This window comes from Pholcus phalangioides, unplaced genomic scaffold, assembly GCF_987345545.1.
Source record: "Pholcus phalangioides strain wild (caught in Gottingen) unplaced genomic scaffold, Ppha-v1.0 ptg000010l_1, whole genome shotgun sequence".
In the NCBI taxonomy this organism is placed as follows: domain Eukaryota; kingdom Metazoa; phylum Arthropoda; class Arachnida; order Araneae; family Pholcidae; genus Pholcus; species Pholcus phalangioides.
In genome coordinates, this window is record NW_028301603.1 from 8,436,337 (window position 1) to 8,452,447 (window position 16,111).

Genomic DNA, 16,111 nt, shown 5'->3' on the forward strand with positions numbered 1-16,111 from the left:
GCATTCTTATAATGATAAAAATCGCAAAAAGTGGTAGCAAGCAGTTTCATTAATTTTATTCTCTTCGTGCGGATAAAAGTAGTAATGAGGGAGTAGCCACACAAATGAATCACAATTGAAATGTTCAACCTTCCACATCGTTTTCAACAATAATACATGTATCAAGGATATAGGTTCATGTTGAAGCCCTACTATGAATTTAAAAAAATGAACTAAAATACGTGGGAAAATTTTTTAAATATTTGTTTGAACCATTCATTCCAGAGAAATCATGTAGGCCTACGTAGTGACAAAACTGTTCGTGTGTACATAATAATGATTCATTATCAGGATTTCAAGCCCATCGGAAAATTAAAATAATCAGATTTTCAAATAAGAAACTTATCAGTTTGTTGACTTCAATTTCGATACAGTGAAAATCTGATATTTCGTTGGATGACAAGCTACCTTCAAGTGGCTTTTTGGTTCATAATGTGACCGCTCTCTCGCAGGCGAACGAAGCAACATGCGTGTTAGCTTAAACACAACACAATATTTCACATAATAGTCTGTACTATATTTAATGTGCAGGGCGCATAGGTAACGGGGCATATGGCGTTTTACTGGTGAACCATTGTCCTAGAGGCATGCTTCCAGTTGGAAAAAGTAACCGAATAATGTGTATTACTCAGATATTTGATTCATGTTGCCAGGGGTTACATAGTTATTAAAATAAAAATGTTAACTTTTTATGCTGACACCCTGTGCCCCAAAACCCAATTGGAAAGTTGTTTCCCGGTCTCCAACAAAAAAATTCAACGTGTCTAAGTTCAAATTTTCACAGAGATATTCGAAGAAAGTTGGAAAAAAAACAGCATTAAATGAGGGGAAACTATTTTACCCGCATTGAATGCTCTTTTTTTCCCAAATTTCCTCAATTTTTCGAATTCGCATATCTCGGTGAATATTGCACTTAGAAACGTGAAATTATTTTAGTTGGCATCAGGAAAGACAGAGCAACAACTTCTTAATTAGGTTCTTTGGCACACTGGGACGGTATAAAAAGTTTTTTTTTTATTTTATAGCTATACAACCCCTTACAACATGAATGACATATCTGAGTTGGACACGTGATTTGGATACTTTTTCTAGTTGGGTGTATGTCTCTAAGATTAATGGCTCACCAGTAAAGTGCCATACACCCTGTTACCCATGCATCCTCCAAATACACGCAAAAAAATAGTTTGAGACAAAATACAGTCAACTTTCATTTTAACAAATACCATTATAACGGGAAAAATATCAATTTGACGAAAATCCCTCGGATAGGTTTACATAGGAACAATATAAAAATCTGGAATTCCTTTGTAACGAAATTTCGTTATTACGAAGTGATTTTTCGGGTCTCTTGGAGTCCCGGTTTAATGGGGTTTGACCAAAGCGTATTAATAAAGGGTCTTTAATACGCTTCGGGTTTCACTGTATTTCTCCCCCCACCCCCCAAAAAAAAATCGGACATTTTTGCAGTAAAGTAATTGAACTTCGGCAATTTGATCTGAAAACAGTCCTTTTTATAATGATTATGTCCTTTTTACTTTTATAAATTTAGAAAGAAAAAAAACGGAAGAAAGGGTGGGGAGAAAAAGAAAAATTTCCAAGACGGGCTCGGTTGTGCTTAAATGCCTCGAAATTCCACTTGTGCGCAAGGGGATTCGGGCCTCACTCTCAGTTTTATGGCAAAATTTCACATTTATGAGACGTTTGACTATGGGGTTACGATTAATCTCTTTATATATATATAGCTTTCAATATTAAAATATTTCATTTATACGAAGCACAATTTCACTTATTTGACATTTTCATTTTGATTGGAACTCCAAATCTTTGGCATTTAGACATCATTTCCAACTATCAAATCCAAGCAGTTTTTGCAGATTGTGAAAACGCGTCGCTGAAATGGTTTTGCATGCGTATTATCAACACTAAAAACCATAAATTTTAGGTTGACAGATACAAAGAGACGCATTGAGCGGGTTACGGACATTTCAAAGTAAAGACTTACGTGAGAATTTATTGCACTTTTTTAGAAATCAGCAGATGCAGTGAGTCTCTAATAAACGGATTTAAATTGCTTTAAATGTAGTCATACGCCTTTTTAGAAATTTTTTTTCTAATGTCCACAACATTGTTCTTGCAGGATAGGAAAATTGCATTGAAATTATTTAGGATGCTGCAGGCCAGTAGTAGGGCAGTTAAAAGGAAGTATTACAGTATCGATTAAAAGAACTTTATTTCAAGCATTAAATGCATATTTTCAAGCATTAAATGCATATTTTCAAGCATTAAATGCATATCTTCAAGCATTAAATGCATATTTTCAAGCATTAAATGCATATCTTCAAGCATTAAATGCATATTTTCAAGCATTAAATGCATATTTTTACACTTCTAAATGCATATTTTTACACTTCTAAATGCATATTTTTACACTTCTAAATGCATATTTTTGTACTTCTAAATGCATATTTTTGCACTTCTAAATGCATATTTTTGCACTTCTAAACGCATGCGTTCTCCATTTATTGCGCATATTTTTGCACTTCTAAATGCATGCGTTCTCCATTTATTGCGCATATTTTTTAGTTTTACTGTACGTTTTCCTTTTCTTACGTTAGGCCGAGTTCAATGTTTTTAATGGAGTATTTTCTTCTTTCAGTTTTGCGCATATTTTTTTTTATGCATAATTTTGTTTTATGCATGTTTTACATTTTTTGGGAAACTTCAGCATTTTTGCATAATTTTTTATTTTCACTTATATTTTTCATGGGAGCGGGGGGTTACATTCAAGTATTACGTCAGAAGATTTTCGGCCCTTTACAAAATTTCATCAGCACTGCCTTCCACCCCCTAACGCATAATGGGATCAGACAGATACGTGGGGGGGGGGGCATGAGAGTTCCTATGCGCCCCCTCCCCCAGACAATCAAAAGTTTATTTTTGACACGATAAAATTAAAATATCGGAAAAAAAAACCTTTATCGTAATGCTAATAACTCAAAATTTCTCTTTAATAAATTCATTTCGACCCACCCACAAAGCCTTTTGTAGCCCCTTCCAAAAGTCGATCACGCGTACGCCTCTGATCTGGATTGATGAAAGAAATAATTTCGGAATTAATAAAAAAATAAAACTTTCCAGAATTTCATGAAATAAATAATTCCAGAATTAATGCTAAGTATGCTAATTTTTTAAGACCTGTACTATGCTTGGTTTTATTCACTTATAAATTATGGTGCAATTATAAGGGGTAGTGATTATATATATATAAGACTAATTTAATGCCTTTATTTTCAATCCAAAAAAGTGTTTTCAAAGTTTTGGGTCGGGGTCAGACTCGTTCTACAATTTTTAGGAATCTTGATCTAGTTCCTTTGCGTTATATATATATATATATATAATGCTCTTTTCGTATTATTCTTTTCTTAAACGGTAATAAAGGCTTATGCAGCATAAAAGATAATGTTTCCAAACGAAGACCTACTTTTAGGAAAGAAATTTTTCGTAAACATTTTTATTATTTAGCTTCGAAATTTTATAATTCACTACCACTAGAAATACAAAATATACCCACACACGCGGCATTTAAAGAAGCATTAATCAAATTATTAATTTCAATAGACGATGTAGACCATACTTTTTCCAACCGTTTTTGTCCCATCACCTCCTTCATCAGAATTTTTTTCTCCCATCGTCCCCACCGCAATCTAATCCATAGAATCCTATGTTACACACGTAGCTTCTACCGCCCTCCCGGAACATTCCATCGTCCCCAAGGGGGCGTTAACACCCACGTTGGGAACAGAGCCGGATTAAGATGTTTGAAGGCCCTAAACCACTTAAATGATTCTGGTGCCCCTCGTATATTTTACACAATGTTGAAACTATCAATGGGGAAAAAAACATTGAATGAAACTTATTTCAGAAGTAACTAATCCAAGACCAGCCGTGGATCCAGAAGTAGGGTGGGGAGTAATCAGCCCCCCTCCCAAAATCCGGATAATATGGTAAAAGTTGGCCTGTCCCGTAAAATACAGGACAATCCTACAATCATACATAATTAGTCACCCCTCCTGACTCTTCGCTGGGGATCCGTGACTGTGTTCAGACATTCATTTTTAAAAATATTGTTGTGTGTGTGTGGTGCTGCTATCTACTTTTAAAATCAGAAGTGTCTTTTGTGGTGATAACGAAGCTCAGGTATAAAAAAACTAAATTCTTCATTCAGCTTTACTCCTGATAAACAAAGCTTATAAACTGACCTGAAAGATCAAACTTCCAGTTCAGTTATTTTTTCAAGACCCAAGGAAACATCCAAAACTAAGGACTTACGCACAAGCAGACGATAGGTAAGGTCGTAAAAAGTGAATTTTTCCACACTACACCTTCATAGTAATGTGCTGCCATCTAATTTCAAATTTAAAAGCGACTCATGTGGGGATGATGAAGTTTAAAGTAAAAAAACTATATTCTTTATTCTGCTCAGTTCCTTATAAACAAAGCTCATAAACTGAACTGGAAATTGGAACTGAAAGTTCGGTTATTTTATTTGAGCATAAGGAGACGTCCAAAACGAAGAACCTCTTGATGAGCAGACGACAGACGGTTTGTTCGGGTCCCTACAAGCTAAGCTCACAAACAGAACTGGAAGTTCGAATTACCAGTTCAGTAATGTTTTCAGGACACAAGGAGACGTCCGAAACAAGTAACCTGGAGAGAAGCAGACGACAGAGATTCTGAGCCTTGCATCGAGCTTGTATTACTGGAGGGAGCATTCAGCCGCCGCGACGGCAGCGACATCAAATGCAAAGAAATGACGTGACTTGGTGAAAACAAAGTTCCCGCCTGGCGATTTGCTCATAGAAATGTACATTGTACAATTCGGTCTCTAAATATTGGATTTTAGATATTAAAAAAAAGGATAGAGAGAACTCATCTAAAGGTAAAAAAAGATTTTATATATATATATATATATATATAAATTACTTATTTTTCATTAATACTGGAATAATTTCTTTCATAAATGCGGAATAATTTCTTTCATTAATGCAAAATAATTTCTTTCATTAATGTAAAATAATTTCTTTCATTAATGTAAAATAATTTCTTTCATTAATGTAAAATAATTTCTTTCATTAATGTAAAATAATTTCTTTCATTAATGTAAAATAATTTCTTTCATCAATTCTCGAATTTTCCTTCATTAATTTTGGATTTGTTTCTTTTATTAATGCTGAAATTGTTTCTTTTATTAATGCTGAAATTATTTCTTTTATTAATGCTGAAATTATTTCTTTCATTGATTCTGAAATTATATCTCAATAATTCTGGAATTATCTCTTTCATTAATTTTATTATTATTACTTTCATTAATTTTATTATTATTACTTTCATTAATTTTATTATTATTACTTTCATTAATTTTATTATTATCACTTTTATCCACACAATGCTGAAATTATCTCTTACATTAATTATAGAATATTTTCTTCCATTAATTCTGGAATTATCTCTTCATTAATTATGGAATTATCTCATCGATGCTGAAATTATTTCTTTCATTTATTTCTTTAAATTTCTGTGGATGCCATAAGAAAATAACAGAGGGATTGTGTTTGTTTTCACCGAGTCACTTCATGTTCCGATGAAAGATGTTGGGGGACACCGTTCTCAGCACTGCCAAGGCGAAGACCACTCACGTCATACGCACTCCAGTAATATAAGCTCGATGGAGGCTTGATTTATATACTGTTGGTGCTGCCATCTGATCTCAAAATTTCAGGCTACTCATCCGATGGTGAAAAGAGAGAGATTGTTATTTTTAGCATAAATTTTTTTTATGAGACGAAAATTTCGTTAACAAAATTCGTACATTTGCAATAATCGATTTTTTATGTAGAAAAAATAAGTTCTTTCCACAAAAAAATTTGGACAATATGAATGATCGAACAAATAAGTGAAAATACGGATTATGTCGTCTTCAGATAGGGTTACCAGATTCAAAACTGAAAAAGGAGGGCGCCTGGTGCGAACCTTAGGCAGAGCCGTCTTAACGCATGCATCCCCCCCCCACGGTCCGTGCCCGGAAGGGCCTCAAGATAAGAGGCGCCTCTGAAAAACGAGACGTAGTTGAATTTTTCATGTAGGGCCTCCAAAAAATCCCTTGGCTCGGGGGCCCATGATGCTCTTAAGACGATCCTGCCTATCAGCCCCCACCCTTGTGGAGGTCATGGAATTCCAGTGCTTGATACCTTTGCTTCTATTAATTTACATTAATTGAACAAAAACAGCAATGAAAAATTCGAAAAATGATCAAAGTTATCGAATTGCAACGTATATTTGATAAAGAAATGATGATGCAATTCAAAAGTATGACAAAAATTTATGTCTGTTCAATATCATTCGAACCACGATGAAGTGTCCGCAGTTGGACCGCGCTAATTATCATTAATAATTTATGAATTTTGTAAAATTAATTTAAATGCCATTCCATCTCAATGGATCGTGTTTGATTACGATCCACACTATCAATGCGTTCCTGAAATAATTTAAAAAAAAAAAGCATAATAAAATGCGTTCTTTCTGGAAGAAAATTTCCCCATCAAGATTTACGTTCGTAACTCGAAAAGTTTGTAAGTCGGGAACAACTACATACAATCTTTTCAGAGGGGGCCGCAAAAATTCTCCTAAGCCCGAACCTGTCTCAGATTTTTAAATTTAAATATCTCTCTCAAGATATCCCCCTCGCTGATTCAATCTATCAACGCGTTCGTGAAATAATGAAAAAAATGAGCATAATAGAATGCGTTCTTTATGAAAAAAAATTTCCCCTTCGAGATTTACGTTCGTAACTCGAAAAGTTTGCAAGTCTGCCAGGGCCGTCTTAACAGCATCATGGGCCCTCGGGCCAATAGGTTTTTCTGAGGCCCTACCTATGAAATTCTCGAAAATTTCAATTAATTCTCATTTTTGTGAGACCCCCGACACGGCCCCCATTTTTGAATTTAAATATCTCAGGGAATAATGCAGTTAAAAACATGTTATTTGTTTGTTGGGCTCAGAAGAGAAAGAGCACCAACTGTCTAATATGGAAGTTAGAGAACCGGGGGAGTGATCATATAAAAATTTACATTTTTTATTTTATGTACACTGTATTTTCATCTTCAAAACTCGCACAAGGTGATTTCTGGTCACATTCTGAGAATTTTTAAAATAGAACCATAGCACTACTACAAACGGTTGATGAGATAAAGGCTGTAACAAAACTCCAAGGAGAAACCATTGAATCTTAGAATGGCCATAATATTACCAACTAGCTATAATACCCGGCGCTGCCCGGGTTTTCTTTAATGAGGCTTTTTGGATCACGTGATATCTCCCTCTTTCTTTGAGGGACATGCAAACCGTGTATAAGTTAACCAATATGGCGACTGATGAAATAAACAAATCTAGATTTAAAGAAACGTAGAAATGAATATATATTTTTCATCCTTTTTTAAGGGGCGCTAATTATTTCGATCCCACTCCCCTGTACTTCAAGTTGTCCATCTGCCTGTTTCAGCTTTGAAAAATGATTAACAAAAGCTGTGGAATTTTTTCGATGCACTTTTTACGGGCCCATAATTAATTTTAAAATATCGTAACCCACATGAATCTATGCAGTTGAACATGAAAAGACAATACGGGGACATTAATTTTCATGCTTGAGAATATATAAATAAGAAGTTAAAATCAATGTTATTGCATGAATATCCAACCCAAAAGTATATAGGTCCGGGGCTAATTACTTCATATTTAATCTCCTGGGCTTTGTATATCTCTAAGTGAACTCATATCTTAAAAATCGAGAATTCTATACAATTTTTAAAATTATTCATGTGGTGGAAAACCCCCACTAAATTTTCGCATTTGCACAGTAAAATCGGCAATTTTAACACGGATTTCTATGGGATCATCCTTTGCCTGACCCTCAAAGTGATGATGAATATGGCATCTATTCAAGAAGCCTCATTACTGGGGGGGGGGGGGATTGAAAAAGTGACAAACCATTACAAAGGCATAAACTATTATACAACCACTTCTACAGAGCCAACTGAAGAGACTATAAAAGACATTGTCACGTTAGCGAAACTGGTAGGTGGAGAAGGGTTCAATGATATGGATTAGAGGAAGTCGAACAGCTAAATTAATAGCAATTCAGAGGTGTTGACCGAGGATGAATTAATGCAGGTTGACTGCTCCTGAAGCGGTACCAGATGAAGATCAAGATAAAGAAGTAGAAGACAGGTTCACCATGAGTAACATAGCGAAAAGGCTTCGCACGTTCAAATGAGCAATGGATTGTTTTCATGGCATAGATCCCCATATGGTACACTCTTCACAATTAGAAAAATTGGTACAGGAAGCCTTGTCATCATATTACGACATACTTGATGATATGAAGAAGACACGACAAACAGAAATCACAATGTTCTTTCAGAAAACATCGCCAACAATCGCTGCACCCGATTTTACATTTCGTTCTATCCTCTGCGTCACCCTGCTCTTTCCCATAATGTTCAATAAGCGAGATATACAAGAAGAAAACTATGGTTTCGGTTATTCGCTGTCACCCCCGGAACGTAACCCACCTGAATACGGGGGGGGGGGGGGAGACTGTATTGTATCGTTACACGTAGCCAGGTAATATATTGGCGCTAACCAAAGCGCCAAGCGGGCAACCCATTCATTTTCGTTGCATTATCACCAGCCAATCGCTGTGCCTTTTGAGAATTAACGGCTTCCCGCGCACAGGCAATACCTTCTAGAGCAGAAGGCCTGACCCCGAGATTCGTGACGTCATCGAATTCCGTCCTAGAATCGTCTTCCTTGTAAGATCGTTTTCCAGCAGCACCACACACTGTAGCGCCGTTATATATATTTTTTTTTGACCCACCCCGCTGTAATAGATATTTTTTTCTTATAAAAAAAAGGTTGAATTACCTAAGAATTTAGCACTCGAATGGACGAGTTTATACTTATAATTCAACATTATTTTCAAGTATCAATTAGAGCCAGAGTTTTTACGAAAACTTGACAATATTTGAATTACCATTTGACATCAAAATTTCCCCAAGAGAATTTTTCGGAATTTCATTTCTGTTGATTTTAACCAAAAAAATATCCATTGAATACCAAAATTCAAGTATATGTAAAATATCCTTTATTTTTCATTAAGATAGACATATGCAATATTCACTATATATTTTGTCATTTAAAAAATATATACAGTATATACAAACTTTTCACGTAATGTGTATTTTATTGAAAGGAAGAAAAAAGAACGAATGAACAAATATGCTTTGCTCCTTCCAGAAAATTTCAATGAAAACTATGGATTAGATATAGATTGTATGATTCTCATTTGTACACAAATTCATAACATTCAAGTAGTAAAAATCCATTTCAAAAATAGTTTTTTTCTTCAATATATGTCACCAGTTTCTTCTTTGCATAAAATTGTTTTATTATTTATAACTTCTCTTAAACATTCATTTTTATTCGAAGATTCTTTAGAAATAAGCCAGAAAAAAAACAAACCAAGAATACGTAGATTAATTTTGAGGTTCGTTATGAAGCAAAGTGTGATCTATGTTCAAGATTATAAATATCATCAGGTTCATATTTTATTTAGGCTGGGGAGAAAAAATTCTATCCAATGTTTTTCACTACACACATGGAATTACACAAGAAATAAAACTTGCTAGAATTGAAAAACAATCTTTAATTGAACATTTGCATTAAACATGAATTCAACATCATTTTTCAGTTTCTCAGTCACAACGTCATTATATAGAACATAACTAACAACTACAGGAGTTGACACGACAAACCCCTTTAACCAAATTTCGTATGATTATGAAACTTCCATCTTCACACATAACCATCACACATAAACACATTTCTTTTTCAGTACTTAAATGCTCAGAGTGGAAAGAGTATCTAAGTTTTTTCATGAAAGCATGTGAGCAATATATATATATTCAGAACTTGATGGCAATTTTCTGTGAACGACTAAAATCATAACCACCATCATTTATGAATAACTTTTTTTAAAAAAAAAAAGGGAGGTGTAAAATGTACCAGTAATGAGACACTTATTTCAAAGATTTAAAAATAAAAAATGAATTTAAAGGTGAATTTGAAATTTTGAGCTGATAATGATGGATAAATGTTTGACTGATATTGAAAAGTAATTGAGTAAATATTATTTCAAGTTTCGGAGCTAATTAATTAAATGTTAAGTGGCCCATTACTTATACATTTACCGAACTTGATCAAAACAATCAAGTTTCCTCTTTGCACATTTTTCATTCCTAATTTTCCCTTTTTTCTTTGTCACCAAATCATTTTTATTCATACACAGATTTTTGAGTAAAATATTAGATGAAATCCATAAAAAATTTGTTGAGCAATATCAGCTTCCCTGTGACAACTACAACATTCATATACATTTCCTAAAATTTCAAACTCTTCCAAGGTGGTAAAAGCTGTGTTTACAAGAACTTCTCTATGCTTACTCTGATTATTATATATCATTTATTACTATATATGATATGATTATTACTATGATTATCTGATTACTGTGATTACTTTGATAAATTCAGCAGTATCAGTAAAATGAGGGATATTTCTGTCTGGACCCAATATATTTAAAGCCTCGCAAACAAACTAATTGAAGACTGAGTACAAGTTTGATGTTTGTCTCTCTAAATTAAAAGGTCTGAGATTTTCATGTTAGCCCTCTTGCATATGAGACAACATTTGCAGAGTCTGTCATACAGTTGTTTCACTGATGCAAAAGATGCTGTACAAAAATTGTCAACTGAAACATCAAAGTTCAGGTAAAAATAGCACTTGCCATCATTTCTTTGATTCAACCAGTTATTTCTGATATTTTTTAACAAATACACACTATAACAAAAAATAGTGGTCTCGATGGACACCGAGGCTGGGGATACATATATAAATTCTTATGTGGCTTTGTGAACAAGCTCATTGCTTTTCTATTGATAGCATTGTTATCAGTGACAACACCAATAACTGTGAAACCAATATTTTCTAAACCTAAAATAACTTAAGATAACATTACGTAACAATACGTGATTTATCTTGAACACAGGTAAAATATGCACAACTTCTTTAAAAGGGGACATTAGGCTGGAAACTATAAACACAAAAGCACTCTTCGCAGCTTCTTCTGTGTTGAAGGCCATGCCAACAACAGAACCTCCCTTATAATCAAAATAAGGTTTTATGTAAATTTCGTCAACAAGAAAAATAACTTTATCTGCATCAGAAATATATTTTGCTCTGACTTTTATGTACATCAAGAAATTTTGACTCACCTCCTCGGTTGGTGAAACTGGTAGTCGCTGACTAATTTTCCTCAAAGTTGATGGATGAGGCAGTATTATTTTATTGCTAGATCTTATAAATTTGTACACTTGTGGCGAAATTGAATGTAACAGAGTAGCAAACATATGATGTCATTAGAGTATTTAAAGTTGTTTTTTGCACGACTAATCTTAATTTGTTCCTCTATAAAATTTATCAGTAATTCATTTTCACCAGTCTTCAAAGAAGACAGAGCATCATTGAAGAAATCTATTTTAGAGGAATTTTTTCCTCACACATAGGATTCATACTTTTAAGTGTGTCTAATATATCAATTAAGTCATTGAAATTTGTGAACTTATATGGGAGGGTAAATTTTGTAATTCTTTTCAATGCAATACTTTTTAGATAAACAGAAACATTAAGATTACTTACAACCACTGAATGCGAAATCTGTGGGTATGGTTGTATATCCAAATGATAAACACAAAATTTTTCACTGATTCGACACTTCATAAAAATTGTCAAGACCAAATGTTTCAACACATCACTGTAGATCTTCCATACTGCTGATTTGTCTCTGCTGAGAAAATGTTGCTGCATCAGTCACACTTTCCTCAAGGGCCGTTTTTAAGCGTTCATTCTTTCAGTGTTTTTTGTAGTTTGGAGATAACCTTCGTTTAATAGGAAGTGTCATAGAAGTTGATGGATATCCTTCGAAGAGTCACGGCACAGCGTTCTTTCTTCTCTTAATTATCAACGGAGCTGTTAAAGTATTACCACTGTTTCTGTCAAAAGCTGAAGATTCTGTTAACAAATCCATGGCCAGAAAATGCAGTTCACATACCTAGACATAAAATAAGCATAATCAGACTGATGGCTATTGGTAATAACATGAAATTAATTTAGTCTCTGACCATTACTTGTTCTCCATAAGAGATGGGACAAATAATCTGCTGCTAAATTATATATAATATACTATTATTATAACTAGTTAAATACTAGTTCATAAATTATATGGTGCATTACCAGTTAGGAGTAAATAATGATTTACATTTCCTTGATTGGATATGAAATTGTAATTAATTAAAAACAAAAATCATTTGGTAATATTAATGTACTATGATGTATCATTGTCAAATTTTGTCAGTATCATGGCAATATCTCCCAATTACCAGTTTTACAATATCTATTGAAATAAAAAAATTCCATACTTAAAATTCAATATTTAAAATTACCAATAATTTCATTTCTTAATTAAAAACACTAATTTCATTTACAATTGTGATGAATTTTAAGGAAATTAATATTCGGCCACGAAATATTTGCTATCTGGCCAAAACATTATCTGAATATTTGGTACTCGGTTATTCCGCCGAATCACTATTTGTCCCATCTCTTCTTAATATCGGAGTTGATTTTTTTGCATTCCGTTGTTTTTTTCTTTAATTTTTCTTAAAGAATAAAACAATATAATGTTTACGAAATGAGCACTTACACTACTGCGATCATTCGGTACGAAGTCCTTTCTTTGGATGGAATTCAACCACTTCTTCTTCAGATCTTCACATTTCGGAAAATAAAATACAGATACTTTTGGGTCAGACATATTTCTATAAAAAAATATCTAATCGACGACCACGTGCCTTCGTTAATGGCGATTTCTTGGGAGAAGCAGAGCGTGGATCGGGGGAGAATGCTGAGAAGAAGAAATTCTCTTTCTCGTTTAAGCCGGAGTGTGGTGACGTCACAGCATCGAAAATATCTCGCGCGAAGGCCTTCTCTCTAGAAGGTATTGGCACAGGCATCCTCCTTTCTCATTTTTCGAACCTGGAAACCCTATTTCCATAAATCTTTATTGACCATATGACCTGTAATGCTTCTGGACATTTCTGTATTTTCCTGTAATTTTTGGTCATCTCAACTGTTTTTGTAAGAATATCCGTACGTCATTTGTAATTTTCGTATGTTCGACATGGAGCCCACCTAATTTTTTATTTTTTCTCGTACTCAGAATCTCAATGTCCCATAATTTTATGAAACAAGTATGGTCAGACGGAGTGAGTCAGAGTGTTATTTTTTTTTTTTGAACGGGAACGTCCCGTACAATATGAGTGCTATGGTCACGTAGTTTACGTTATAAGTCGGTCACTGCCGAACGAACATGGCCGCGACCAGGTAAAACGCTGGTCATCCTTTTAGCAATCAGTGAAATTCGTTTAGTCACTTCGGTCGCTGTCAAATTTGGTCAGTCATCCCGAGCGAGTGGAGTTCGCCATAGGAAAAAGAGCACCGCTGAACATCCACCTGCTGCAATGGATGAAGATCGGTTCGTCAAGTTGGGGTTCAAGCCCCAAAAAGAAGTTGTTTACAACAAGCTTCTCCCGTATGCTGTTAAACTGGACGAAGAGAGTGTCCGCTATTTGACAGAAATCAAAACAAACCTCGGACAAGCCATTCTCCTCAGAGATATAATACCCGAAGCTATGTATTGGCTCAGCCAACTATCCAGGTAAGGGAATCCAACTTCACCCCGAAGTTTATTAATGATTTATATTTACTTATTTACATTATTTAATTTCAATGCACATGTTAGACTTCAAGTAAATATGGAAAGAGTTTTAAGAGAAAAATTTACTGACATTATTATTAGTTCAAAGTTGGATAAACCATTACTTTCTTTTTGGTATTAGAGGGCAATTAACTCAAAAGGACAAGGAAAATCTAATCTGGCAGGGGTATCCAGAATCAACTGGGGGGGGGGGGGAAGTGTGTCAACCTTTCCTATAGTGTGGGCTATATTGAAAATTCCAGTGAAGCCCACAGGACTACTAAACTGTACTAGCCATATGTTATTTAGCTATATTGATTGCTATTTAAATAAACAGATCAATTGATTTTTTTGAAACAGCTGGCGGGTCTTGTGGTGGAGATCCTTGAATGGAACACATAACCGCCAGTGGTTGAATGCTCAGTTCAATATGTGAATAACGAATGCAAGATCATATAATGAGCTTTCAATATGTGATTAATTAATGTGCTTGATAAAGGGTTGCTGAAACTAGCTTATACTGATTTGGCTGTCAGGGTTGATAAAAATTTGATGTGTGAAAAAAATTGCCTCGTTGGCGCTGAGTACACGTATGGAAAATTGACCAAATGCTTACATTATATAAAAGTAGACACATCACATATTAACTACTTTATTAATAACACTATGACAGTTAAAACGGATAAAAGTAATAATAGTGGATAGAAAAACACACAGAAGAAAATGGCTGACCATCATTTGACCAGAAAGAAAAGCACCAACACACTAAAAAAGAAAATTGCCAGGAAAAGTTACCAAAGAAGAAAAGGTTTATACTATTGCTGTTCCAAAAAAGTGGAGTAAAATGCTTATATAATGATACTCAGGGGACTGGAAAAACATGTTGTAAAGTAGTTATCTAGACACAGACGCCAGATGTCTGTTCAGTTTATGGCAGAAGACTTGCCAGATCTTTTAGAGACAAGATACCAGACGTTCATTTGACGTACGAAAGATTTTATTAATGCATGTGACCTGCTTGCCACGTCTTTTTGAAAATAACAAAACAAGTAATTATTGCATCGTGAGCACAATGTGATTTAGCTTTATTTTATTATGAAGCAAATTTCATGCGGGACGCGCATGCTTCACTTGCTGATCTGCCACATCTTGCAGCAAGCCTATTATGACCCCTCACCCCCAAATATAAATGATTATAAAAATTAATCAGTTGTCATGACGACTTGCTCCAAGACAGCCCTTCAGGGTTGATTGGATACTTTATATCAAACTGGTCTAACAGTGGATGTTAGCCTGAAACCAAATTTAATTTAGAAATTCACGAAGATCCATTTGTCAATAATCTGCATAATCTCTCAGAATAGACTCACAGAAGTGGCGTCACTTCCAGTTTGGTTGTTTGCTGAATAAACGCCCGGTGCCACATATATGTATCCACAGCGATTAAAAATAGACCAAAATCTATTGTGCAACAGCACATGGGTGTGGAAAAGAAATACAGTGAAACGCCTATATAGCGGCGATACTCAAGGGACCAGAAAAACATATATTTTTAAGTAGTTATCCTTATAGTAGATTATAAACACTATGAAAAATGAATCACGACTGGAGAGTAATATTATATAGGTAATTATCATTATAGAGGGTAAAGGTATGCCAGATTCTGGATTATGCAAAACTTTCGTTTACAAGCATAATTTGGTCTGTGAATATTCTCATAATCAAAAACACTAGTTTATCAAAGTGTACTTCCTTATTAGAAATAATGAAATTCAAATGATTCGTTTCACAACCCTCATGCTGGGCACAATTCTTTTCAAAGATGTAGTTACCGATTGTGATTTATTTCACAGCGTCAGATATTTATGTATTTTATATTGAAGGCTCTCAAGTATTTTCAAGATGATATAAAAGGGAGCAGTGGCTTCACTTTGAAAGCCCCGCTTGCATGAACACAAGAGAATGAAAGGGATCAGCTAAGATTTTTACTCCTGTATTCAGTGGCATCCTAATGAATGGGCCGTAAGCCAAACTCTGCCATAAACTATCAATGTTTTCAGAGGATGATGTCACTCTCCTCTATCCATATGAAGGTTTTCAACAGCTGGCTGATGTGAAGATATATTTACGGGAAAGAAAGAATATTCA

At 34.4% G+C, this 16,111-nt stretch overlaps 1 protein-coding gene and 1 long non-coding RNA gene across 2 annotated transcripts in view; one reads left to right on the forward strand and one right to left on the reverse strand.

Annotated features, from left to right (window-relative positions):
- Positions 1–9,779: 9,779 nt before the first annotated feature.
- Positions 9,780–13,099, reverse strand: LOC149080843 (uncharacterized). Its single transcript, XR_016193393.1, has 2 exons — positions 12,911–13,099; positions 9,780–12,259 (listed from the first exon to the last, which is right to left on the reverse strand). It is a non-coding gene; the product is annotated as an uncharacterized LOC149080843 (long non-coding RNA).
- A 448-nt stretch (positions 13,100–13,547) lies between these two features.
- Positions 13,548–16,111, forward strand: part of LOC149080844 (proteasome activator complex subunit 4-like) — a 61,055-nt gene continuing 58,491 nt past the window's right edge. The window contains exon 1 of the mRNA XM_089237512.1: positions 13,548–13,924. Coding sequence (XP_089093638.1) covers positions 13,728–13,924 — 197 coding nt within the window. The 5' untranslated portion in view covers positions 13,548–13,727. The remainder of the gene's footprint in view (positions 13,925–16,111) is intronic.